The 27,067-nt window shown below is 40.0% G+C and overlaps 1 protein-coding gene across 16 annotated transcripts in view; it reads left to right on the top strand.

Annotated features, from left to right (window-relative positions):
• Positions 1-27,067, top strand: part of IKZF1 (IKAROS family zinc finger 1) — a 71,099-nt gene that overhangs the window by 10,628 nt on the left and 33,404 nt on the right. For 15 of the 16 annotated variants that reach the window (XM_054059395.1, XM_054059394.1, XM_054059396.1 and 12 more), the window contains 2 exons: positions 2,611-2,664; positions 9,626-9,745. In XM_054059395.1, coding sequence (XP_053915370.1) covers positions 2,611-2,664; positions 9,626-9,745 — 174 coding nt within the window. Of the gene's footprint in view, positions 1-2,610; positions 2,665-6,206; positions 6,280-9,625; positions 9,746-27,067 lie in introns of all 16 variants that reach the window. The other variant, XM_054059391.1, reaches the window with a different exon arrangement.

Genomic DNA, 27,067 nt, shown 5'->3' with positions numbered 1-27,067 from the left:
AGGAAGTTATCCACCCTCACAGAAAGCATGTCTAGGAGTATTCCACTGAAAAATAAATATAAACCACAATATACACAATTTATCTCCATTTAAAAAAAAAAACCAAAAAACAACCCACCAAATAAAAAAAAACACCAACAATTGAAAATTTGTACTTTAGTTTACCTCTCCATTTAAGAACTGGGAAGTGTTTTCACACTGAATTCTGCCTGATGGCAGCCAGAACAGGAAGGAGTACAGCTAAGAAATGTTCTCAAGTTGCAGAACTGCTGAATGTAAGGCTTGTCATGCCAAAGGCAGGTAAATTCAGGAATACGAAAACAGGATAAATTTTCTCCTTTGCCACCTCCTCCCCTTATCACTCTCAGTCCTGCTGAAACCCTAGCAAGAAGGAAAAGGCAGGTGAAGTTCGAATAAAGTGTCTTTTGTAAGCATGGCTCCCTTCTGGTGGATATTTTCTTCGGGTTTCCTTTGGTTCGGGTTCTCTGTACTCTACAGAAATACATGTAGTAATCAACTGAATAATAGTAGCCACTTGACCCTCAAAGGCAGTAATAGATGCGCAGATGTTTCTTTTTTACCTTCCTTTGTTTTCAGTCATGCTTGCAGGAGAAATAAGGGATTGTACTGGGCACTTGTATCATACCACCTGACATAAATACACCACATTTCCAGTAACTGGGCAGGCTACTGTTATGGGATTTTCTCCCCCGCAAGAGAATTTCCATTTCTCACTGATTAATGGACCTACAGAAAACTCTTCAGTCCCATAGGAACTGATGCAAATTTTTGAGTGGTAGGTGGCTTTTTGTATTTTACATGGCTGCAGTCATTTCTGAGAATTACATATAGATGTTAATTTTTTGTGTGGGATTAAATTTTGGGAGCAAAATGAAGAAAGACAGAACATTATTGGATATCAAGCATTGCTATGGTACAGGTAGAATGCTCTGCGAGAACACCAAACTTTTTTGCAAACTGCATAGACCAAAATCCGTTTCCCAACCTGTCTGTCTGTAGCCCTGTACCTACATCCTCTCTTTTTGGAGGTTTAGCACAGACCTGCTGAGGGAAGCCAGCTTTTGCAAGGGGGGGCTGTGGTATTTGGATCTCAGATCCTCTGATGAGATTCAAAAGCAAGTGAGAAGATCATAGAACTTACAAAATGAATAAATATAACCATGACTATTACACTTTCCCACTGCCGCTTGTAGGGTAACTGGTTGAAGGGGTTTTTTTTAGGAGGAAAAATATGGAAGTTGGTCTAAAAATTTTACAATAAGGTTTGAACCCTTTCTGCAGGAACTCAAGCCACATTCTCTTCTGCTTCCAACCCTCAAAAAAAAAAAAAAGCATAATCTCTAATTCCAGGAAACAGGATTGGTGGGACAGGTATCTCAGTTATAAGGAACAGCAAAGAGCCAGCTCCTCTGCTTGGGAGGATATGAAACCAGCCACAGCAGCTAAAGATGTGACCTAGCATACCACTGCTAAACAAAGAGCTTTTAGGCTTTTTGTCCCCTCCCCACCTGAGGCCACCTCAGCTGCCCACACCATACTTCAAGGTAGTGACCAGGTTGTGCTGGGACTACCATCTCCAGCAGCACATCTATTATCCACACGGCCACCAGCTGTCCGCAGCCAGCGCTTGAGCCAAGGGGCCTGCTTTGTCCCCTTCTGATGAAAACCTGAATTTTGTTTCTACCCCACTAACCCTCCACACGCTTCTCCCTGGTGCTTGTGGTCACTGGTTGATGGCTCTTTGGAAGATGGCTTGTCAGAAGTGGAGGGCAAAAGCTTCCCGATATCGCTTGCCACACTGTGGAGCAGGCCATCTGTCAGCAAAACAGGAAGGCACGGGTTCCCTTTCCCTCCTGGGCTCGTTTCGCTATTTTCGGGAGCTGTACTTCTCCCCTGTGCAGCACCGGGCTGGTGCGGTCTGAAGGAAGGGCTCCCGGGCGAGCGAGGGGCCAAAGCCTGATGCTGCTGCTCTGCCCATCTGCTGCGGCTGGAGGTGTATTCATTATTAATGGAGGTAGTGGCGGTTGCTGCTCAGATATGCAGCCCTGCCTGGGTAAATGAGACATTCTTCAGCAAATTGCTTCGTTTTTTGATTGCTGATTGTACGCGTGTCACCAAGCTGACTCAAGGTTCATCGATGCATGCTCAGTAAATTAGAAAGAACATAACTATGGATCAACCAAGAGAATGAATTCTGTGCCTACAATGACCCAGGGCCATTTAATTTTCTGCTTAATTTTGTTGCAGTCAGTTTGCATTTTGGGTTATTATGCAGTAGGAAATTAACAATAAATAACAAATTTGGTCCTCCTGTGCTTGTAATGATATTTTTATAAATCTTTGTAATGCTTTTTTTAAAAGGATCAAGGTCTGTGCCAGTCTGATACTCCAGCAAGTATGCAGGGAGGAAATAAAGAGAAAAATACATTATTCTTCCCAGATAATCTTATAGTTAAATAGCAAACGGGTTTTTTTTTTCTTTCCCCTTCTTTCTCCTTCTCTGTGTGTGTGGGGTTGGATTTTTTTTCCTCTTTTTTCTGTATGTGTGTGCTATTTTGCATTAACTTAAGGCTCTTCCTCTCTTTTCAGATCACTTGAGGAAAATGGAAACAGATGAGGCTCAAGATATGTCCCAGGTTTCAGGTGAGGTCCTTAACAAATACTTTTACAAAGAATATCTTAAATTCCTGCTCGTCTTTCTACCACAGTACAGTGTTTTTCTTGTTGTCAATAAAATCACTTCAGGTCTTTTTTTAAAACCAGTGGGAACTGAGATATAATTAATGATATCACTTGATATCAAGCCCAACAGTGCATGGATTTTCTAAAAGGAACTGGGTAAATAAAGAAGTCGAGGGAATATAGAAGCATAGTTGTAATTTTGCATTAAACCTGTGGTAGCATATTCCTGAAGGATGGTCAGGTGCACATTCACACTATTTCTTTCGGGAGCAAAATTTTGATTGTTACAAAATATATATAGAACAAACAAAGTTCACCAGCTGGGAAGGGACAAATACTAATTAAGAGCAAACAAATACTATTTACCACATAGGATTATTTAACTTTTTCCAGGGCATTCCATTTTACTTATAAACATTTTAAAAAAGAAAAAAAAAAAAAAAGAAAGAACAGGACTGATTGACATGCACCCTTACACTTTTAGCTGGTTTGGTCCAAGATGATAATGTTTCAAAAAATTTTTAACGATCATAGGAGTTAAGTTACTAAAATTTGTCCTATACTAGCATGGATAGGATTTTGCAGTATTACTCTGTATTAATATTCCTATGGGGGGTATATTCTTAACCGCCTTGGAAATCCTTTTCTTAAAAAATTGGCTTAGCCAGACAATATGTATTGATACTGTTGTGCCTCCACCATCGAAAAAAGGACAAGTTAGCCTCCCTTTTAGTTTCCCTAATATGTTGGCAACTGCAACGGTTAATGGCTTTCAGTTTTCACTTTTAGGGTTCAGCTTGGAGCACTGGCAGCTCCATCACTGAGGCAGCTCCCTGCAGATACCTGGGCATGGAGTTCTTTCTCTCAAGCACTGCTGGCTCGGGACCGGGAGGCCAACTATTGGGAGATTGTGGAAGTCTAGATGCAGTATGGGTGGCTAAGTCACCTAAAATAAGGGTTTTCCTGAAATATGTGAATACAGTTTTCATTACTTTTTTTTTAATTCCTCCTTTCTAAAAATGTTAAGAAGTTTTCTCAACAATTGGCACCCAGAACTTTTTCTGGCATCTGAAAATTGAAAATCAAAGACATGTTCTTTCTGAAAGAATAGTAATATAATAAACCTTCATGCCAACAGAAGATTTTCGGTTACATTTAGTATAGGGAAGTCATTCCTAGTCAGCCCTGTGGAGGCACGTTGTGCTCCGCTCATCAGGTAATGATTTTTAAATTGTAGCTGGACATACTTACACATTAGTGTGTTGTTGCAACTTGAAACAGTTTGTAAATGAAATAAACCCTGTCCTATACATGCTGTGCTTGGACCACGTGTGATCCTAGCAGAAAAAGTTGTTGGATTTTAATCTGTTATGCAGACAAAGCACTGTGGATCTACTCAGAGCAGTGAGAGGCACTGATATTCGAGTCCAGCTCCTCTGCCTGCTGCAGAAAAGCTTTCCTACTTGTGTGAGCTCCTGGAGACAGGATTGCTGACCTCCTCTTCCCCTGCAGCAGCACAGGCTCCTCTGGGTACCCACACCTAACCTTTGCGGTATTCTTTACAACGGCACTAATTTGAGCTCCGCACTTGTTATCTCTTTACTGGGGCATTGCTTTTTTCCTTTTGATATGGGGAGGAGCAACATGGGAGGCACTGCCTTTAGTCAAGGTGTGGATTAGGTCATACACTTTGCCTTCCTTACAGTCTACCTCTCTCCTTGAGAGGGAAGATTTGCAAGAAACTTCGCCACTTTGAATGCTTGTGTGTATGTAAATATATATAGTATATGAATATCTATGTATATAATGTGCAGTGCTCAAAGTTTTTTGGGGGATTGGAACTACTGTAGTACTTCCCTATGCCCTTTAGCTTTTCTAGCAAATTATGCTGATGAGAATAGTACTCTTCTGTCATGAGAGAGGGTTCTCTTAAAAAAATATATCACTGTAAAAGGAATTTTACCTCCAACAAGAGGGATACCCACAGAAACAGATTACAGAAAGAAAAAGTCTGCTCTGAACTCTTCCTGCTGTTCCTGTCACTGACTATCTGGCACTTTCTATGAGTACGGGCTGTAAGTTGTATTGGGTTGTTAGCTGGGTTTGTGAACATCTGGCCAAAGAAAGAACTTGCTGATTTATTTTCATTTATGATCTGAGTTGTGTGTGAACTCAGCCTTCTGGAAAAAGGAATTTGTCAGATGAAGCTCCATGGAATCAATAGTTCTTCCTAAGCTCTTGCTAGACCTGAAAAGTAGAGGATCTGAAGGTACAGGTATGTTACCTGTTTCTTTCTCATAGGCTGACAAATCCAGAAAGGAGTTTTCGTCTTCTCCTTCTGTGTTTCTGTGTGCTTCTAGGATGCTTCCTTGCATGGTGAGGGAACTCTGCTATATATTGGGAGCCAGCTAGACAATTGTACAGTTTTAGGAGGTGAGATCGTCTTGTCAGGTGAAAACCACTTATTTATTTTTCCTGCTCTCGATGTAATGCTTATCAGATATAGCTTACTCTCTGAGCATATGGAATTTGGTGAGTTGGTTCACTGGCAAACTTGGTTGTATTTAAAAAAAATATAATTAAACCATAAAATTAGTTGTGGGGGTGTTCTTCAGTTTTCTTTGTTTTATTATCTTACCCAGAAATAAATCAAGTCTCTAGAAACAATGTTCTCAGTTCAAAAGCAGTGTTTTGCAGCTGTACTTCTTTATGCAGCTGTAACTGACTCAGGTGTGGCACAGGCAACCCAGGCCAAGAAAGTATAGAACTAGTGTGAGCGAGCCAAACCCTGCGTACACTCAGCCTTTCCCACTTCTGGGAATCCAGGCACGTCTGGCTCCTAGAGAAACTGAAATACTGTGTGACCAGCGCAGAGTTCACACTTTTTATATTTCTCCAGAAAATGATATTTCATGAGGCAAGCAGTTGCAGTTCTGAAATGAGGAGAGAGCTGACATACATTTAACCAAACAGTATCCGGCACCCATACACGACAGTCAGAAAACACAGATAATATCTCACTTAACAAGCAGTATTTTTCCTCCTTTTTTTTTTCGCAGTTCTAGGCCTAACAGTTAAGGAAGGTGAAAAAAAAAAAAAACAGTAGAAATGTTTCCATACCTAACATAAAAAGATCCTCCTAGTAACGACCAGGCTGTGACGTGCTCTGCAAATGCAGGAAGAAGAGTTTGCATTTGAAGTTCTTGCTAGGTCCTGGGAAGGTGGAAATGATCATATCTTGGTATCTCACACCTGAAAGTCTGGCTCCTGTCCCAGAACAACTGTCTTTTAATCACTGGAGGTTTGAGGTTCTGCTAGCGAAAAAGGGATGTGAACTGTGTTGTGGCTCTCATCCGGAAAAATGTGTGTGTTACTCTTCTTGCATAACTTCTCCAGTAATTCCAGTATTTCCATAGGAATTAAATACACCCAGCATTAATTTCTGAAAAGATAAGAGAATGAGATTTCTTTAAGAAATCCTGCCCTGACTTTCTTTTTGACAGTTGCAGCTCCAGCAGCACCTTCATGGCATGAACTGAATTGCTCTCAGAACTGAATGGAGATGAAAAGACTTTGGTAGGAACAAAGGATGCATAAAACCTTACTGGGCTGGGCACTCTCTTCCCTTCCTCTATTTCCTCACGTCTTGAACTATATTCCTAAGGACAGAAATGAGGACACTCCAGTAGAGAGAAGTTGAGGGTATTGCCATACACTGTTGATAGGTTAGGCACTTCTCTGTCAAGTTTTTATTCTGAAATGGCAGTATTTGGCACCATGAATCAGTGGCAGAGCCAGAAACAGAACTTCAGCTCTACAACTTCCTTGTCTTTTTCATTTGATATGCAGACCTATGTCACTTTGCTCCGGCATGTGACATTTTAATAATTTAATCCAATACTTGCCACTAAGTAGGGTTTTCTTAGCTCCTTAACTCCATCCCTTTGACCAGTTATTGTTCTGGACATATCTGTTAGAAATCAAATGAGAAATTGTTCCCTCCTTTTCCCCACTCTCTTTCCACTTCTAAATTCATTGGCAAAAGAGTGCAGTAAGATTGCAAATCCGTAAGATTACCTTGCAGTAGTGAGCTTATAATAGAGTAACAATTTAGATGTAGTTAAGGCATGAAATATGAATATCATGCTCTTGAACTGAAGGCACAGAGCTCAACAAATATACCTATTTTAATTCCAGAACTTTCACGCTGCCTTTTTGCATGTATGGATTTCTAGATTGTGAGTAACAGGAAGAAATCAAATTATATGAAATAAGTAATTAAAACCAAGTTTAGCAAGTTTTCTTAACTGCAGATTCCTGCAAAGAGAGAAGTGTACCACATCTCTGTCTTCTGCACCACCAAGTCCATGGGGCTAGTCTGATTCATACCATCTGGGCAAACAGCTATTAGTTTAACAAGTAGAAGACTGATATCTGTTTAGTGAACCAAACAGTTCACCATAAACTCCAAAGTACTGATCTCATAAGAGGTTTCTATTCCAAAAGACTGCTTTGACTTATCTTCAAAGCATCCTACTTAGCCTGCTTATTATAGGATGCATAATTACACACTAAGAAAGTCTTGATTTTGTTTGCTATCGTACCTCATAGTTCTTATATTATGTGTTTATATCTGTTTGTAGCCACAAAAAGCTTCAAGTTTTTAAGGTGACTGTTCTTCTGAATCTAGACTAAGTCAAAGCACCAACTTCATTGTTGTAGCTGGAAGAACAATTTGAACCTTGGACGATGCAAGTGGTTTTTGACAACTATTACATTTTAACAAATTTCCTTAACTTACATGTAGTGTCAAGTGACCTGATTCTGAACAGACTGATTCTTGCTCTCTGATTAAACTTCTGGTTTTTGGTGGGTTGTCTTTGTTTTGACAGGGGGAGTGTTGAAAAAGCTGTAGTATTTCAGCTGTCTCTCCTCACCCATCCATCTTATCTATGAGAGATACTTCAGCTTGATAGGATGGCACTTGCTTTGGATAGTTGCTGGCAGTTGTTTAAGTTCTTTATATCCCATAAAAGTAGTGCAGAAAACTACAGGAATAAGTAAACAAAGAGATAAACAGTGAATGGCAAAAACTATTTTCATGAACTTATTTCCATCTTTTAATTTTCTCTGCTGTAAAATGTATAGTCTTTTTCCATTTATGCAATTCCGCTTCACTCCTACACCCACATTCAGTGGGTATAATTTTGCCCATTTAAGAACATCCCACAGAAGCTGGAGATGGGAGTGACCTTATGAAATCATCTAGTCAGTCCCTCTGCCAGTTGTGTTCTTTCATTACTGTTGAGTCCCCTGGCTGCTGTTTTAAATGGTTCACCTGGCACTGCTCCCACCACTCCTCTTCAGAGATTATTCCACAGTGTGATAGATGCATCATTAGGAAATTCAGTCACCCATTTGTTTTGTTCATTTAAACCTAGATTTGTGCAAACAACCCAAGCCAGCTAATTTGGAAGATGACTTAAACCTACCTGTCATTTCTGATCATTATATATCAGAAAGCACAATTCTTTGCTCCATTCAGGAGGTTGTGAGGAAAACATTTTCTTCATTCAGGTCAAATCCATGATTGGAATCACCAGACTGTTGTCACTTAAGTAAGCTATATTTGTTTCAATTTTTCATTTTCTGAGAAGTGACTTTGAAATTAATTAATGCTTGTGTGTTAATGTGGGAATTCTCATTAGAAAAAAACCCACTAATTTGCTAGGCCTTTGTGCCATGAAATTACTGCCCTTGCTGGTGAGTTAATTGCCACAGGATGTCTAATAGATTGCTTCAGTGTAAACTGGTAACACCTCCATTTTGGAGACAAAGGTCTTATGTGAACACTGCCGAGTTCAAATCCTGCCCTGGGCCTATTCCTTTCTTTGCTATTATTGTTAAGACCAGCCTTTTACTAAGAGTCAATGAAATTAATCATTTAGATAATCATTTTGGTAGTTTTCTCCAAGGCATGCTTTTGTTACAGACGTGTGAATTCATTCTAAAAGAAGCTCTGTAAGACGGGGATAGCACTGTGGGCAGGATGTGTACCATGTGACTGAAAGCTAAGCCCAGAAACCTCACCATTTCTGGAAGCACAATGCTTTGAAAGTCATTTTCCTTACTATATTGCAGATGGCACTAAAACAGTTCCATAAGATTTAGAACATGCTAAAGCACCAGACTATTTTCTTCTGCAAAACCTTCTGCACACAGGATACTGGGATTTGCTTCCTTTTTACAAATAGGAGACCATAAAACTCTAGAATTCGTGTTTTGACTGACCTCTGCTAATTGCACATGTTTTAGGAAGTCCCAAGAGCTACTGGCACTTAATTACTTGTAGGCACAAGGACCAGCCAAAGTTTGATCTGTAGGTATTAGTGAACCTTGTCAAAGATGTAGTTGAATTTTTAGTAGGAGATAAAATATTTTTTGGAGGGTAGTTCTGTTAGAGCCACAGAATACTCGGGAGTTAGACTTCACTAAGCAAATCCAGATGTGCTCTCAAAGAGCATTTCTGTAAGAAAGAAGAGCTTTTACAAAAGATGACCATTTGATAACCTTTGTAGCCTGTCACTCTATGTTGACTAAACTGAGTCTTCAGAGCATAGCAGCTGAAAAATATCCGTATGTGTTAAAAATATCCATACAGGTAAGACTGGTAACTGTATATCCAGACCTCAGTAAATTGAAATGGTATGTTGGTCCTTCATTCTTTTCATAAATATAATTCCCTGGTACTCAAAAAGAAGCTTTCTATGCAGGACAGCAGCTTTTGGTTATAAGAATCTCATGCCTTTAATAGTGTTTCTGTTGTTTTTTAAGTTTTATTTGTTTTGTGGTTCCTCTTATGATATTATTTGAAAATGAGGCTACTCTCATGACTCATTGATACTACTTTCTTTGCTACTAGGAAAGGAAAGCCCTCCAATTAGTGATGTTCCAGATGATGCAGATGAACCTATGCCTGTGCCAGAAGACCTTTCAACTAGTACTGGAGGACAACAGAGTGCTAAGAATGAGAGAGTCTTGGGTAAGATGACTAGTCCATTCTGATAAGAAATATTAGTAATGCAAATAATATTAAAGGATTATATAGCAAGCTGATATACAAGAGGGTACTGCGCCTTTTCATCTTGTTCAGCACACAATTACTCAGATGCTTTGTGGGTTTTGTGCAACCTTTTCTTTGGTAAAGATTTTGAAGGACAGCAAGAGAAGTTGTTATCCACAGAGAAGTTGTAAAGATCCACCTATTTATCTTTTTAAATTATGATTGATTGCATAAAATTTTCTCCATGAAAGATAGTTTTCATTCTGCATAGGAAATGGAATTAAATATGTGGTTCCAGGTCAAAACTGTCTGAACTCATATTTGATTAAAATTCAGTAAACTCTCAAGTATTTTTATTATTATTATTTTGTTTATTTGAATGCTAACTTGAAAGTTATCTGCTATTCAGATTTCTCCAGAAACCCCATATTATAACACACATAATATACATATATTTCAGATTCCAATATCTGATTTCATTTACACTTGATTTTTTTTTTTCTGTGAGGAATTCAGAAAACACTTGAATTTCTGATTCCGATATCTGATCTTCATTTACCCTTGATTTTTTTCGTCTGGGAGGAATTCAGAAATCACTTGATTTTTTTTCCTTCCAGGTAGAAGGCCACAATTGATAAAGTCTGTTGGATTAAAATAAATTATTGCCCAAAAAGCAGTGACTCTCAGAATGCTGTGATCAATGCCCTGCATGATAAAAATATTTCAGGAGAGGAATGACTGTCAAAATACATTTGGCTTATCCTCAAATAAAAGTGTTGCTCCTCATTCCTACTGTAAGAATAAGGGTCAGAATGTTTACAGAAAGATTGCAAGTGCCTTTGAATGTTTATTGTTTAAGGAAGTCCAAGAAAGAATGGTAGGTGGAAAAGGAGGCACAGAAGGTGATACAGCAGCATAGTGTCTGTCAGCATTAGGAATAGACCCTATCCCCAAACTCCAGCACTAACTAGTAGAGAATGCAGCATCTTATGTGTATCCAATTTATTTAACACTTGATAAACTCTTACCAAAAATGTAAGCATGAAGTTCAGCTCCTACATACACATTGACATACTTTATTAACGAATTGATTTTTAAAAATGCTTTTTAATAATCTGACCATTTACCTAGTGCTTAGTTTCTCGGTCCAAAGATCTTTGCACAAAATCTTGCCTTTAATGCTTGTGTATCAGTAAAATAAGTTAAATCTCCTTTCCCCACAGTAAATAAACTCTAGAAAATATTTAAGCCTTGATTTAAATAATAATAATAATTAAAAAATTCCCTTGTTCAAACCCAAACAAACAGGAATTTTGATTACACTGAATTTACTTTATCTTGCAAATACCTTGCAGAACTTGCAAAGACGAAATTTATATTTGCAAGTCATTTAACAATTCTCACAACAGTTCAATTATACAGCAATATAAACAAGTTAGAAGTTACTGTAAAAGAAAAAGAAAAAATCTTATCTTTAGTGTCCTAAATATGATAATTCCATCTGTTGTTTTCAATAGTTTTACTTTGCACACTCAAAGTAAAAGTGTGCAATTGCACACTCAGCAATAAATTAGATTTCCCATGTCCCGACTTCAAAATTTTTTCTACAGCCACTTTCTCTATCCATAACTCTTTGATTTTGAAGGGTCACTTCTTGTAGTGAGGCATTTACCATAGTCTACAGAAACAAAGATATTCACAGTAATCTGTTTTATGGAGGATGTTAACTGTAGGAACTCCAGTGCTTGCAATGTTTGTCTTTTTTTTTTGTGTAGCACTTTTTCCTCTTCAACCACTCTTTTTGCTAGCCCTTAACTAGCTTTTTGAGAACAGTATACTGAAAAAATTAATTCTTTTTTTACAAGAAGAGTCTGAATACATGATCCAAACATACCAGGAGCCATGTGATTGTAATGCACATCATTGAAAGAAGATCTGTCAGGGATAAAACAAAACCTCAGGAGTGGTGTTTGGCCTATATTATCCCACAGATGTATTAGGGATGAAAAGGACTGTCTTTCTATATAGGCAGTGGCATGGCGGTGTTGCACTGCACACTGTCATCTATAAGTCCCAGGATCTGTTTCTCACCTCTATTTATCATCAGAATTAGGTAGAAAAGGATGACTTGAAAAAGTAGTTTGAAGAACAATGGATAGGTGAGAGAGTTTTGTAAAGACCTACTGATATTATATATATATATATATATATATATATATATATCTTGTGGATGGGATATAGACTGTGGCCTATGACAACTGACAGGTGATGCACATGAGCAGATACGACTAGGAAATATTTTTCCTCTGTATGACTTTCCTAGTGTCCCATCTGCTTCCTTCGTCAAAAAGGAATCTCCTATGCACTTTGCTGTGATTCAACATATGATTTACAGTGCATTCCGCTTAATCAGTAATGCTCTGAGAAATCAGCGGTCCATATAGCACACACTGAGAAAGGGTAATTTGAGCCAGATATTTATGGAAGGGGGGCACTAGGCTGTAGAGGAGTTTTTTGTACATGTTGTGTAATAGAGGCAATGATGGAAATTGCAGGCTTGTTAAATGAAAAGAGTAAGTATTTACCTTATCTTACTAAGATTAGGTGAGAAATCTGTTGTCAATTTTAAGCACCTTGTGTGGCAGAAACGTTCAAATGACCGTTTGCTTACTCAGATTTGTAGTAACACTTCATGAAACCTTCAACTCTGGAGTCAAAAGTTTAATTACCTTTTTCATCAATTTAGCCTTTTAAAGGTCAAATATTAGGGGAAATAAGCTATTTTTTAGAAATGAAAGATAGGCTCTAACTCCTCCACGTGCTTTCAAATATATCCTTTCTTGCTTCTTCCAACCCTGAACTGAGAATTGAACGCGATGCTGTAGACCTGATAGAACCATTTGAAACATCTCTCCTGCTCTAAGTGGAAAGTGTAGTAGACTTCAGAAGTTAAAGTACTCCATTCACTTGCAAAATTTTATTGCATGCCTTCAGTTTTTGAATGTCTCACTTAAAATTACTAGAGAGGGTGCAAATTTTGGACAGGAAGTGTCCAGTGGTTCACTAAATATGTGTTTTCTCTTACGTCCCCAGGCAGAGGCATCCAAGACATGGGTTGCTTCTGACCAATGCAAAAATAAGTGAGTGTGAAAAGGTCATTTGTGGAAGTAAAGTCATCAACAGTTTCTATTAATAACCCCAAGCAGCAAAACAAAGCAGAAACATATTAAAATATGTGTTCTGGTTACTGCTACATCTTCATTTCCTTGAAGAGCTTGCTATGTTTTCAATGTTGTAACTTCCAGAATGCCAGTATGTGTTGAGCAGCTTCCTCCTCCAAACTTCATTTCTGCTGCTCTATCCACGTGGTCTCCTACATTTCTTGTCCTTTCCTTTTTAGGCTGATCTTGCACTTATAACTTTTATTATTTTATTCTTTTATTCTGCTCATCCACCTGCTCTACGTTTAGTTTTTCTAGAAAATGGCAAGCAAAAAGTGAGATTTTCACAGCCCTTTAAGGCGCTACACTCTGTTTTACCATCTCTCCTAAATATGCTTTTGAAATTTTGATCTAAGTAATTTTGAAATACACATCCCACTGAAATTTCATTCCATTAAGAATTAGTGCTTTGCATCCATCCTATTTTGGATAGGTAGCCCAATTTCCCATGCTAACCTATAACACAGGAGCTGATTTGAAATATTATCTGTTGATTCTTATTCAATCTTACTCTGTTCAAGTTTCATGTTAAATATTGTGTGCACCTTTTTGTGGATAAGCAGTACTGAACATCCTGTATATGGTAGATGGTTGAAATTTAGGTCTGCTTCTGCTATGGGACTGTATCCTAAATAAACCCACCTGTGGGAAGCCAATAATTCAGTGAGATGTAGGTCAGACCCTACTTCATGCAGGAAAATGCCATTTGCTGCAGTGGCAGCATTTGCCTAGGAAGGCAAGCAGTGCTTTTCCTTTATCCATAACTGCCCATACCATAGCTGGCCAGTGATGAATAAAAAACAAAAAGCCATCTCAGTGTTGCTGGCCTCAGAAAGAAGCTGTGGGCTCCTCATTTCTGCACAGGCAGCTGTCTGATACTGAAGACGATCGTTTAGGTTTCCAACATAGAAGCTGAGTGTTTCTCACTGAAAAGAAGTGATCACCACCATAGTCATAGATTACTATCTGGACCTGGAATATACAATGTGTACAGACATTCTTTCTGAGAGGAAGAGATAAGGAGATTTCATTTCACAAAATGAGGTTGAAACCGTTGGACAACGGATAGAAGATGCCCAGAGTAACAAGTCAAGGTGATGCTAGACATTAAGAGAAGACAGATGAGATTTGTATGAAGTTAGAAACTCTTTATTTGTTTAGTATAAAGGACACTAATATGAGAATAGACTTTGAAAGGAAAGAGCTTTTTGGCATCTTTCTCCTCCAGCAGGAAATTTCAAGTGACTGTTACCTCCCTCCCACAACCCAGTCATTGAAACAGAAGCCTGTGTAGCCGCAGAGCTTTGGTGCTTGGCATCACTCAGAACCTGGTATTGCCTTCACATCCTCCAGTTTTCCCTCCCAACCATGAGCAGTCAGTCAGAGGTGGTAACCTGCAGGAGTGGCTAGTTACTGTTACAGGCAAGTGTCCTCACTCTGAGCCACTTCAGGGCTTTATTTCCTTAAAAGGACCTTAGCCTTCAGAGACCATGGACACAAGCACTGCTGAGGGGCCACCAGGCCAACCACAACAGCTTGCCATTACAACAATCTGCTGCAACTCACACATAGCTGGGTGGAGGCAGAGTAGAAGCGCGGAACGGCTGCAGACAGAGAGGAGAAGGGAGAGAAGCCAAAGGGGGAAGTGCCCCACCCCAGCTTGCAAAATCAGTCCTGGTCCTTGAGACAGGCCCAGCTCACTGCTGCCTGGGTACTTCTGAAGGACAAGGAAAGGGGCTGAGGAAAAACACTGCCAGAGCAAAACAGTCTTTGCCTGCTCCTCCTGTTCAAGGGCTGTGAAGGCAGTGTGTTGTGTATGAGCAATAAAATGCATTAGCTGCATGTGAGCACGTGGAGACAAAATCATTCAAAGAACTAAAGTACCCAGGAGAGCCTAGTAAGGTGTTTTACTTGCTCAATTTTCAGATGGACATCCCTGTTGCTTGAAGATGTGAAAGTGTATAGGAGCTGATGAGCCTTTCTAAATATTTGCTGGTAATTGCTGTTGACCTGATAGAGCCCTACTGGCTCTCAGAGCAGAGAGAAAATTTGGTTCAATGTGGTTTGGGGAGCTTTAACCATTATTTTTAAGCCTCCACTATGAAAGGGTGCTTGAAAGTCCAGCTGAGGAGGCTTCTGAAGGGATTGAAAAACTTGTAACGAAAATATTTTAGGAACTTTTAAAAGCAAGGAAACTGGAAATCTCCCCTCTTGTTTGGTCTGAAGCCCCCATTTCTAGCCCCAAAGTACACTCCCCAGTATGGACTGGTATTGCATGCCCTGAGACCCTGCCAGTATGACTTACCTGTTTTTAAGGGGAACACAGGAGATATATATTTTTGTCAGAAATATTTTCATTTTGTATGCAAATCTCTTCTAGGCATTTGTATAGAGGAGGATGGGGGTGGTTTAGTGGGAGAAGGCATGTGACAAAATTCATTAATGACCTTATATATGCTGCATGGGATGTATGGTATATACCAGCCTTCAAAGGTATGTTTTGCACATCCGTAGTGTGAAACACTGCTAGTTCAAGGTGCAGAAGTCCCAGGTATACGAGGCCTCTGAGAAGCTGAGGAATTGGCCAGAATGCCAGAGACAAGTTCTGCTCAATGTAATGACTTAGCAAAATGTGCAAAGATTTTCACAAGGCCAACGGAAAACAGCTGTCTTACTGAAGGCAAATTCCTTTCTCAAATTTAAAAATGCTTTGTGCAAGTAATGGAGGGTGAACATTTTCATAACCAACTTGCAGGTTGTTTCTTAAAGGAAGGGTGAGCTTGTCTGGAAAGGAGAGCTGCTGCAGTCGGGGTGTAGGCTGTGCTGTGTTAGTGCACTTAGCTTAGCCTGTACAAAGCCAGAGCAGAGGCACTGTGTAAGCAGGCACATAACAATTTGTCCTCTGATGCAACCAGAGCATGTGATAAAATCAAATTATTGAGAGTAGAATTGTTCCTAAAAGACAGTTGTACTTTTCAAGTGATTTCTATTTAGTTTTACATGGAGTTTTCACACTCCTGGTCCATTTGGTAGAAGTACAGTTTCTATTGCCATATGTGGCAATGTGACATTGCAGTGGGTGGTGAAGCTACATGTTTTTCCCTTATTTCTTCAAAGCTGGGTAGCCTTTGGAGCTGTGGCAAATGTTTTCAGATGGGAACATCAGCGCAAAAGGCAGGGAAAGCCTTGGAGCTCTCTAATTTTTGATTCTTCAGCCTTGATAAAGTGGCGAATGTTGTTTGAACTGGAGAGATGCAGTGTGTTTAGCTGTGTGGCTTTTAGGTACGGATACTGAACCTGCTGATCTAATCTGCAGTTAAAGGAAGTTGTCTTTATCTGAGTAGAAGAGATGTGCCTCAGAGATAAACCCCATTCTAGCTTGGGAGTTAAAATTATCTAACAGGATCTTAGCCATGGCTGTAGCACAACTCCAAAATAAAGGGCTCTGACTGGAAGGGGGGCATATTTTAAGCTGGGGAGGACCTCTTTAACTGCAGCTTGCTAAACCTCAGGTTATTTTAAGGGAATGAGTCTGCATTAAAAGGTTGTATGGACATGCAAACACCATCTGTCCCTCTATTCTGTATTCTTTCTTGTTTGTTCTTTGCTGCAGGCTTGCTTTTTCCCTCAAACAAGTTCTCATTCAAACTAAATACTCCAGGAGTGCACCCCGAGCGAAAAACCTAACCACTGGACTAAAGTGCAGTATAGTGACCACCTGCTTCTACAGAAGCCCTTTCAGAACAAGCTGCTGTTTTAATCTTGTTCAGCCTCTCCTCACATTTCTGTAATTTCATTTCCTGCTATGGTGCTTCCTTGGAGGAGACAGTTTCTGGGTGCAGAGGACCTGCAGTGGTGCTGTTCCCTGAGGTGCAAACTCCCCAGGCTCTGTCCCATGCGAAACATGCAAACACAGTGTTACAATGGCTGCGTCCTCACATTAGAGATTTGCAGGGAAGGTTTTACAGTATGGCTGTGCCACCACAGCTTTCTCCAATGTAGAACAAGCCCTTTATGGTAAAGAGCAAGAGATGGAGTTGTAGTCCTAAATCCAGGAGCAAACACTGCTAATTGCAGCAAGACAGAGATATGTCCCTGAACCTTTCTCATTGAGCTCACCATGGGGTTTCTTGAAGCCTCCAAAAATGGTCTCTCTGGAAAAAGCTTTGCCCTACATGCAGTAGGTAGGTATGCCATAGCAGCCAGCGCAGGCTCATCCTCAGCATCTCATTTATCGTGAAGAAGTGTGACCACAACAAGCTGTTGTGATGGTGGAGCAGCCAGCACCCCCAGGATTTTGGCCTCCAGAGACAGCTTTTTGGAATTTCTGTCCTGCTTCATCTACCTGCCTCCCTGAACAAGTGAGCTAGCAGAGCAGCAGCCCAAAAGCAGGTTAGACCTGCAGCCTGCAATGCGAGACACTTTTTGCTGCTCCCTCCCTCCCCAGTAAGTGAATTCTGTGTTGTAAAGGTGCACTTGCAGGGACCTAATTCCTACTAAGGTAACCCATTTGATGTCTGCTTCTTTCTCTTTGTTTTTTACACATTTTTAAGTTAGAAATAGTGCCTAGTTCTTCTGTCTATTGCAGTTTAGGGACGCGTTTCCCAGAAGCATTTAGGTGTCTATGTTACAGGTATATTAAGAGATCCCAAGAAGGTATCTAATCCGTCATTCCACCATCAGCCGTAACACCACAGGCATCAAATGGGACTTTTTGGGAGTAGCTCCTATTTCTTTGATGTAAAGAAGATTTCAACATTTATGTGACAAAATTCATACCCAAAAATGGGATTAAGGACCCCGTTAAAGGTTTGCAGAGAATTAGTAAATGCAGAGCAAACACAGAATTACTGTCTAACCGAAATGGGGCTGATCCAAAAAAGGAAAAATTAAGGTCCATGTTTTGCTCTTTGGTTTTCACCTTCAATTTCCTCTGTTTCTCCTCCCCCAAATAAAGTCAAAAATTATCTCATTGGGGAAGTGCAATAAATTTAAAAGTGGAGAAAGGTGACAGAATTAATTGAGTTCCAGTCTTTCACGCCACATATCAGAATTTAAAGAGAAAAAAAAAAAAAAAAAACAAAAAGAGAAGAAACTGAAGAGTAAGGAGAACTTTCACATAAGCCCTTTTTTTTACACTGGAAATGTTACATCTGAGGAAGTGGCTCTTACCAGAGTTTTCAGTAACTTCTAGACTATTTTATGGAACTCGCTTGATCCCTGATGCAGTAAAAAAGATTAAGACTTTTAAAAGGAATTGCTAATTCCTTCATGTAACAGAGTATCTGGACATGATTTTGCCCTCCTTGTTGATTAAGTAAAGTAACAGAAAAATTTAATGCAATGGAAAGGTGAGTTTTAACTAAAGCTGGTGACACTTTTCAGCTTGTGTTGCAATAAATAGAAGAGGAAATATTCATTCTCCATATTTCATCATTTGTAAGAAGCTGTGACCTGCCAACATCCCCACTATGGATTTGAACTTCCCAAATCTCTGTTTGTGTTTTGGTCTTTTCCTAAGCTAAGAGCTTTGTGTTCTGATTTTTAATGGCTGCTTAGTTTTTTCCTGCAGAGAGATATGTCCCTTCTCATTCACAGTACTGTGGACCTCAGTATTATATGGACTGAGTTATTGAGCCTGTTTTTTCCTGCTGTGAATATGTGTTGCAATGCTCGGAAGTGGTGGCAGTGGTTGGTGTTGAAGTAGGATGGTTTCATTAGCACCAAAATGGTGGCTGCCAGCTAGGGAACACTGCTGTTTCTGCACTCCTCCTGGGGTTTCAGAGATATCTTTCAGGATCTTTTCAAGTGAGAATTTATTTTCAGGGGAGAACAATACATCTGCACATAGAATTCACTATGAAAAATTTATTTTCTTTGTTGTGAGATGAACTGAGACTCACTGCTTGGTTTTTGTGCTCAGATTTGCAAAGGGAAAGAAACATCTGTGTGGCCAAGGGAAGTGTTGAATTGTCCATGATCCATCCCTACCCCAACCCCCAGCTGTCTGTGGTCACCATTCAGGCTGTGAATATCTCTGTCTCTCCTGAGCAGAGTACTCCTCCTGTTTTCCCCAAGCTGAAGCTGTGAACAAAGAGGTGAGAACATCCCTTCAGCACTGACACATCACCCTCCTTTCCATTTTAAGGTTCATCTTTTTTCATCCTAAAATCCAAATAATTTGTAACTAGCACCTCCTGTTACTGGATATTGGGTTGGAGGTGGGGAAGCCTTGATGGCCAGTGTGGTTGCTGGGACTTTGTCCACTGCAGGTGTGAACCTTCAAGAATTTATTTAGATGTCCAATGAGAACTAGGCTTTTCTGCGGAGAGGTTGAACTTCCCGCCCATTTGTCCACATAATATCAAGTAGAAATAAAAACGAGAAATGATAATTGTGCTAGCAAAACACTTCAGTGGCTTTGGATCCCAACATTTGTAAAAGGCAAGGAAGGAATAATGGTACTGAATCATTACCTCTGATGTAGCAACGCAGTTGTTTAATTTTACCACCACATTGCTAGTAGAGCCTAGTAAAATTGGTACCCTGGTAAAATTGGACTTATTGTGGTGTTAACTGGAACTTTTTTTTTTTCTTCTTGCAAAACAGTCTAGACAAGTCTGATATTGTTTCTTTGTATACAGTGTAGCCATTGCTAATAAGCTTTTTCCTATGATGTGCCATGAAAGAGGCTGATTTATACAATGCATGATTCATCCCTTAGTGTTAAGGAGACAATGCAAAAATATTTTTCATGTCTAAAATATTTTCTAATTCATTTCATCTTTTTAATACTCCCTTTGAAATGGCAATGTATTTTCCAGCCAATAGGAGCTATTTATTCAATTTTCTCTCTTTTACATGTGTAAATATACATGCATACACTCACGTACATACAAAAACATATATGTCAGCAAGCATAAAATCAGATGCCTGCAAAGTCAAATTCCTCTGTATGTATGTCTGTAATAAACCTAAAAACCAGCACACTTATGCAAAGGAGAGCATTTATCTTGAAAGCTGAGCTTTTCATTCTTTTCAAAAAGGAAACAAAAGACCTATCAAACATATACTGTGCAAAATAAGCACATCATAAAAAAAAAAAAAATTTCAAACCTAAAAGAGGAAAAGGTTAGTTCCTGCAAATCTGTCTGTATCCCTATAAGAAACCTAAGTGTAAATTCCATTTGGGAAGTGGGTAGCAGCTGAGGAAGACGTGCTTGTACCCATTGTGGCTTTTGCAGTCTGGGTAGAGCTGCTGGGCCGAGGTGGCTGTGAAGGCAGATGGGGTCATGAAGACAGGGGGAGTTGGGTAAAGGAGAGAAAGACACACACCTTGTCTCAATCCTTCCCACCACTGTTCCTCACCTGAGGCAATGCACTGGAGAGGCTCTCCTGCCTGCCAGCACTGGCTCAGCAGTGAAGGGGTTCATGGGTCTTGGGATCCTCCCTGATGGTTCATAAGTGCTGTTCCTTCCCATGTTTCAATGTTTATTTCACTTAGCTTCTTAGTGTTATTCAGGTAAGGACTGTATGGAGAGTGACATGGGTTCGTTGATGAAATGTTGTCTCTAGGAGATTCTTTTACAGTCCTATTCCAAATTTAGAATTGCCCAGTGAAGCTTTGGGGACCTCTGCTCCCCACAGCAGAGGGAGAGATAGCTGGCATGTTGAAATAATCTAATGTAAAAGACAAGTATAATATCTTGTTTCTCTCATTTGAGATACAACTTTCCACTAAAAGCTTATGCATGCCTAACTCAGTAACTTTCTTAGAGATGTTTCAGGAGCTAACTGAGCTAATGCATACAAAAGCACAATTAAAAGAACCACTGTAACAAATGTAGTGACAGATCCTTCTTCTCTCCCATCCTGGAAACCAACAGTGATATTCAGGAAAACTTAATATGCGTGTCTCAAGGAGCTACAGCTGAGTGCAAAATATAACCCCTCACAAAGGCCAGGATATTTGATAGAAGCAGTCCCCAACCTTCCTGCGTGAGGACTGGTGTTTTTGGTGCAATAGTGGTTTCTTTCACCCCTCTATTTTTTTTCCTCTCAGTGAGACAGAGTACAAAGAGTTATATTAGTTGCATACTTCCTGAGAACACAGTGATCCACACATTCTGGGCTGCGGGTTGTGTTTTTCACATTCAGGCATAGGATGGGAGTTCATCAGATAGCAATGGGGAGCTCTAGCAAATAGCACATTTGCATCAGCAGAAACAAATTTCACAAGACCTGCTGGGAAGGTTTGCCGCAGAATGCCACAGTCCTGCGCTTCTGACAGCCACTGCACATTCATTCGATAAAAAAGATGACAACAGAAAATGAAACTTTTAACGTTCTCTTCTATGAACACTTGAGAAAAACACTACACCAAAGGTGTGAGCCTGTAACTCACATCAGCTTCACTGGGACTCTGTGATGTCTTTGAGGTAAAGGAATATAAAGCTGTGGATAAGCCATGCTTCATGTATCCTGGTGGTAAGGAGGGGTCTCAGCACTCCTCTGATGCAACTAACAATTGTGTTGTCTAACAGTTTCCAAGAGTCCAAAGGCCTGCCGGTAGGATAATGGGATCACTGGATTTGAATGCCTTATGTGCTCAGAAATATGCAGCCAGCATGATTTTTTCTTTTTGCGTGGGACCAGACAGAAGCAACTTTCCTTGAGATGCTTTCCTCCAAATGAACAAAGCATCATTCATCAGTCCCATATTCTTGTCTCTGATTGATGACTAGTTTACCACATCAAGGTTAATTTTCTGAAGACCAATTCTGCATGCTTGCTGCAGCCTCTGACAAACTTGCCGGACAGTGACCTGGTTCAGGCTGTATAACCTGACAGCTCAAAGTGTATTTCCAAATGTATGTGTTGTTAGGTAGTGGAGTTAGCAGAATTTCGTTTCCTCACTCTATACTCCACAGTGCAGCACAGCAACAGCACAGATATTGAAGTTTACCGTAGCTAATAAGAAACAGCAAATTCTGTTGAGCTGCTTTGCGTTTGATGGGAGAGATTTTTTTACACTTTCCATATGCTTCACTCTTAGTCCGGCTACTCTGTCTAGGTGTTAGCATGAAATTTAGGTGTGTCATGAATACTGGATTTATTAGTACTGATGCACACTCTCTGGCTTGGTAGCAACAAGGAGTTGCAACTTGATAGTTCATAGAAAAGAAGTTGTTTTCCTAAAGGATAATAATACATTAGGACACACATATGGATGTTTCTGTGCTTAGAATCCTTTGTGTTTGGTAAAAATGCAATGCAATGTCTGTTCCTTTGCAATAATTGCAGTATTAAACATAAACTGAGCAGATGACATAAGGATTCCTCCAAATAAAAGGCAGTTACACTGTCTAGGGCATGCAACTAGGAGCAGAGAGGAAGTTTCACAGAAACTTTGCCTGCTAGACACTTTCAAATATTCCATAAATGCTGAGAGGGCAGGAAATGCCAGGGCTGATAGTCTGAACAGATCATCAGCTCTTATAAGAGGTCAAGTTTTGATCACTCTCTGAATGCCTGGCACCAGTTTTCACAGCACAGATCTTGTTCTAGTTGCATATAATTGTGTGTTCTCTGCCCGTATTAGCTCGTCTCTCTAGCACTGTTTATGTAAGACTGGGAAGCAGAATGTTTTGTTGGTTTTATCTATGATTTTGTGTTGTGGCACAGGGTTCTTGAAAAAGGAACAGAACTCTTTTGCTCTAGACACTACACAAACACCACCAGCACAGTCCAAAGAGCTTACAATCTAATTAAGGCTATATATGCATGATTGATTACATAAGTCTTTACAAGTCCTAGCCTAGATAAGTGTGAGGTAGAGCACAATGAGATGCAATCGTGCTATGGAATCTAAACCATAAATAGCATTTTGGAGACCAGAGGGCTAATTTGTTTTTCTAATAGCTGCAACATTAGAATAGTCCTGCATGTTTTTTTCAGGATGCAGTGCAATTGGCTTAGTTCAAAGTACCCAGCTTTGCTTTAAATAGTTTGTCTCTTTAGCTTGAAAAGTGAGATCAAAAAAATATAAAACATGTAAACATAAATAAATCAAGGATTTGGTGATGGTACGTGAAGGAATAAAAAAAAAAATTGCAGTGTATGGTTAGATAATTTTGGGAATCAGGAAATAATTACTCTCCTGACTTCTAAGTAGTCTAGATCTTAGTACAGAGGAGCAATACACTTCATTGCTTGGACTTTTGGAAAAAGAGGAGGGTTAGGAGACCCAGGTTATGCCAGTGCAATGAGTGGAATTAGAGCTTTGTGCCAACATGACAGAGCAGTGAGTGAGGATGGCCCTGGGAGAGTGGATAGCTGAGGATAAAGTGTGGATATAATCCCAAATATGTGTCAAATCCAGATTGCAGGCTTGCCTTTTTACTCAAATGTTTCCAAAGGTCTTTTGCATTACATCAAAAAATACTCATGCAATTTTCTTTTGGAGTGAGAATTCACACATCACAACTGAATATGTATGAGAAGAGCACAAAGCTGTATGGGAGATGACACAGTTTTCAGTATTTAGTCATTTCCTACAAAAAAATGTACAGGCTGATCCCCTCTCTTGTTTCCTTTCTCGAAACACTGATAACTTCTGCCCTCCTGGCTGCAATGTGGCGGGAAATTCAAACCTGGTTTGGATATTTTAAACAGGTTATTCTTTTCTTTCTTGAGATAGTTGCCTTTAGGATTTTTACGTCTCTCTTGGAACAGAGTGGTAGCACGGGAAAAGGCCAGCCGAGGAAAAATATAATTCCACTTCTGTTTCTGCATCATTCATCTGAGGAAGAAAAAGCCTACTTTTTGACCCAGAGCAATCCCAGACAAAGGAGAGCTGGCTGAGGGCTCCAAGCACTTGACATCCAGTGTTTTAGGGTTGTAACCAAGGTTTATTAGGCTGGACAATAATTCTACCTTTGTATAATTCTGGAAGGCACATCACAGGTTATGGGTAGCATTTTCACAAATATGTAAGCGATGCAGCCTTTTGAGTTACAATTGTCGCCTGCCCCATGTTCCTTAGTCTCCTTCTGTGGGATACAAACCAGGAGAGTGACCTGTCCATGGTCAGATTTCAGCCTCGTGTTAGGACACTGGAGAGGCACGTACATTTAGACAGCAACATGGCTTTTGAGTTTCACCATTAAGTAAAAAAAAAGTCTTATCCCATGAAAAAAAGAATCGAAAAATGTGCAGATAGGGAAGTAAGGGCACATGATGGATTAAGAGCCTTTCCCATGGCCACACAGGAAGTCTGTGGCTGAGCTAGGAATTAAAGGTAGGTTTCCTCAGTCTTCGTCCAGTGCCCTATTTAAGGCCATAAAATTTTGTTATAGGATTCTCTGTAGGCTGAGGGCTGCTGTTTTCAAGGAAGATGGTTATTAAAAGATAAGTACTATTTATAATTGGTGAAAAACTGAGAATGGTTCTGGACAAAGTACTGCCCATTTCTGATGCTATTTAATGTTCTCTTTTTTTCCAAGTTTACATCAGCATAAAAATCCCCTTGTGGTAATGCTCCTTAACCAAGCAAACTACCCGTGCCTTTACTTATGGCTAGGGTTGCAATGGAGGCTAATGCTGAGCTGTTTCCAGCTGTCCTGGTTTAACAGTAAGTAACACTGTAACTGTCCTGACAGAAAAATTATCATCTTTCTGCCTCCTTTGTTTGACATTTCTGATCCAAAATCAAGTAGAAAAAATGCATCCATTTGCTCTGGAGAACATCCACAGCTGAGTTTTCTCTGGCAATACTCATTTGACTTGACATAGCATAGTTTCTTGAACAGTTGCGTGACTGGTTTTTGTCTTTGGAAATGCTGAACTGTAACAAGAGAGGATTCTCTGAAGTTAAAACCAGATCAGAATTAGTAAAGCCAGAAAAAGGCAGGCCGTGTCCCTTAAACCCAAAATATACACCAGCCCTTCTCTGTAAAAGGGGGGACATGACAAGTAAAGGCACAGTTTTCACAGGTTCATGGTCCCCCTCACATATGTGTACATGGCTATTACACAGCTTGTCACCCTATCATCTGCAGAAAAATAATGCAATATATAAACTATGTCACTGTGAACTAGAGATGTTGGTGCTATATCTGTAAGGAAGTGAAGAGCAGTCAGAGCTGCAGGATGGGGGACACAGTGCAGGTCTCCATCAGTCAAAACGTCGAGGAGACTCTTGCTGTTTCAAGAGGAAATGGCTGACTGCTTCCTACTCAGGTAAAGTCATCTCTCTGTTCCACACATCCCAAAATACATTAGCTTTAGCTGAAGAACCAAACACTGATCAAGTGGCCCAGAAGATGTTTCCTAATTAACAGATAAATTGCAGGGAAAATATCTGTATCTGTTGATATTCTCTGTGCCACAGAGAATTTCAAAGAAAGTGAAGCCTTACCGATACCGATTTCTTATCACCTCCTGAAAGCCTCCTTTGTGGGGGAACAGTCATAAATGGTTTTGAATGAGCTCTTCCAACACAGTGTCTCTCATGTAGCAATGAACAAATAATTATACCACAGTACACCTTTGTGTAACACTCCTGTCTTCATCTACATGCAGGATTTCACCACTATCTTCCTGAGAACCGACAAAATTCAGTTAGCTGCTGGATAAGATATAGACTGAAAAGGGCTGTGTAACTATTAGTGCTGTTGTATTTATAGGGGGTAATTTCTCAAGTTTTTACTTTGTACTCAGCTCTTTATGAGACAAATTCTTGCTGAAAAGTCCCTGAGAAATGGGAGAACATAAAAAGCTGGGTCCTGCTCTATTCTTGAAGAGGTTTGTTTTCTGCTTTGTATCTCTTTTGGCTGCAAATGGAGAAGAGAAAATTCTTCTTGTGAATTTCAAACACTTTCTGCTCTGGCCAAGTTTCATTCTGAACAAGCAGGATACAACAGTACATGATCTCAGTGGAAGGACTTCCTAAGCTGTCTGCTCCATCCGCTGGCAGCCAGGCAGGATTGCCCAGTTAGGCAATCGCTACTTTGCTTTAGCCAATTTCCTTCTGTACTCTTCCATCACTCTGTCCTCTGTGGCTGCCTTCAGCAAATAAAACCATTGCCTAATCGAGTCTTCTCACCCTGAGGCTAGGCATTTTGAGGCCTTTTCTTCATGCTTGATTTGTGTCTTTTCTTTCTGGGAGTGATTTGAGGAGTTCCTCCTCTTGGTATGTATGAAGATAAGGAGGGAGGTGGTGGTTGGTTCAGGTTTGGTGAAGTCCAGCTGCACACAGAGCAGTGCAGTTTGGTAACTGGTTTAAAGTGGGTAGGAAGGGGAATACAGGTCAAGTCAGAGAGGAATAGTAATCTGGAATACCGCTGCAGGGACAGAAAAGGCTGAGCCTATATATTTTTTGTTTGGTTTAATAATTTTTTTTTTTTTTTTTTTTGTGAAGCCACCAAGTATAATTCCTGTGCTTCCCTTTCTGTCACTTCTCCATAATTCTTACCATTTCAGTTGGGCTGCTGTCTCTCTGTTGCTTCCTCTTTTCCTGCTTTCCTATATTTCATTATTTGCCTTTCTTCCTCTTCGAGTGCTTTTACAACAGAGTGAGGAGGATGTGGAAACCCAGTTACAATATGACACATGAACTGCAGTGTCACAACTGCAGCTCTTCAATTTCACCTCCAGGAGCACGCAGAAGCAGGTCAGGGTGGAGAGGCAGGAGTCAGGGAGGGTGGCACAGGGGGGGAAGCTGGGGGAAAGAAGGGAGAGATTTATAAATAAAGAAGAGAAATGACAAAGTCACAAGGTTTCCAGCCTAGGAACTTGGCTTTCCACACAGTTTAAGATAATCCCAAACTGAATCATCACCGTGTCCTTGAAAGTAAAAGGAGAGATGGCAGCCTGTGCCATTCTGGGGGTCTCCCACAACACTGCTACCACAGAGGACATACAGCATTGATGTGCTTCTGAACTTGCTTGTAGAACCTTGAAAGCTGAGCAGACCTCTAGGCCTGTATTGTGCACAGCTCATAACATTGCCCTTTCAACAACAGAAAAAAAAAAGAAAAAAAACCAATAAAACCTAAGGGAAAAATTCTTACTGCCTACG

The sequence above is a fragment of the Cuculus canorus genome, chromosome 2, assembly GCF_017976375.1.
Source record: "Cuculus canorus isolate bCucCan1 chromosome 2, bCucCan1.pri, whole genome shotgun sequence".
Taxonomy (NCBI): Eukaryota; Metazoa; Chordata; class Aves; order Cuculiformes; family Cuculidae; genus Cuculus; species Cuculus canorus.
The sequence above is the reverse complement of the archived record's forward strand: the minus strand, read 5'-3'. Positions and strand labels throughout refer to the sequence as shown.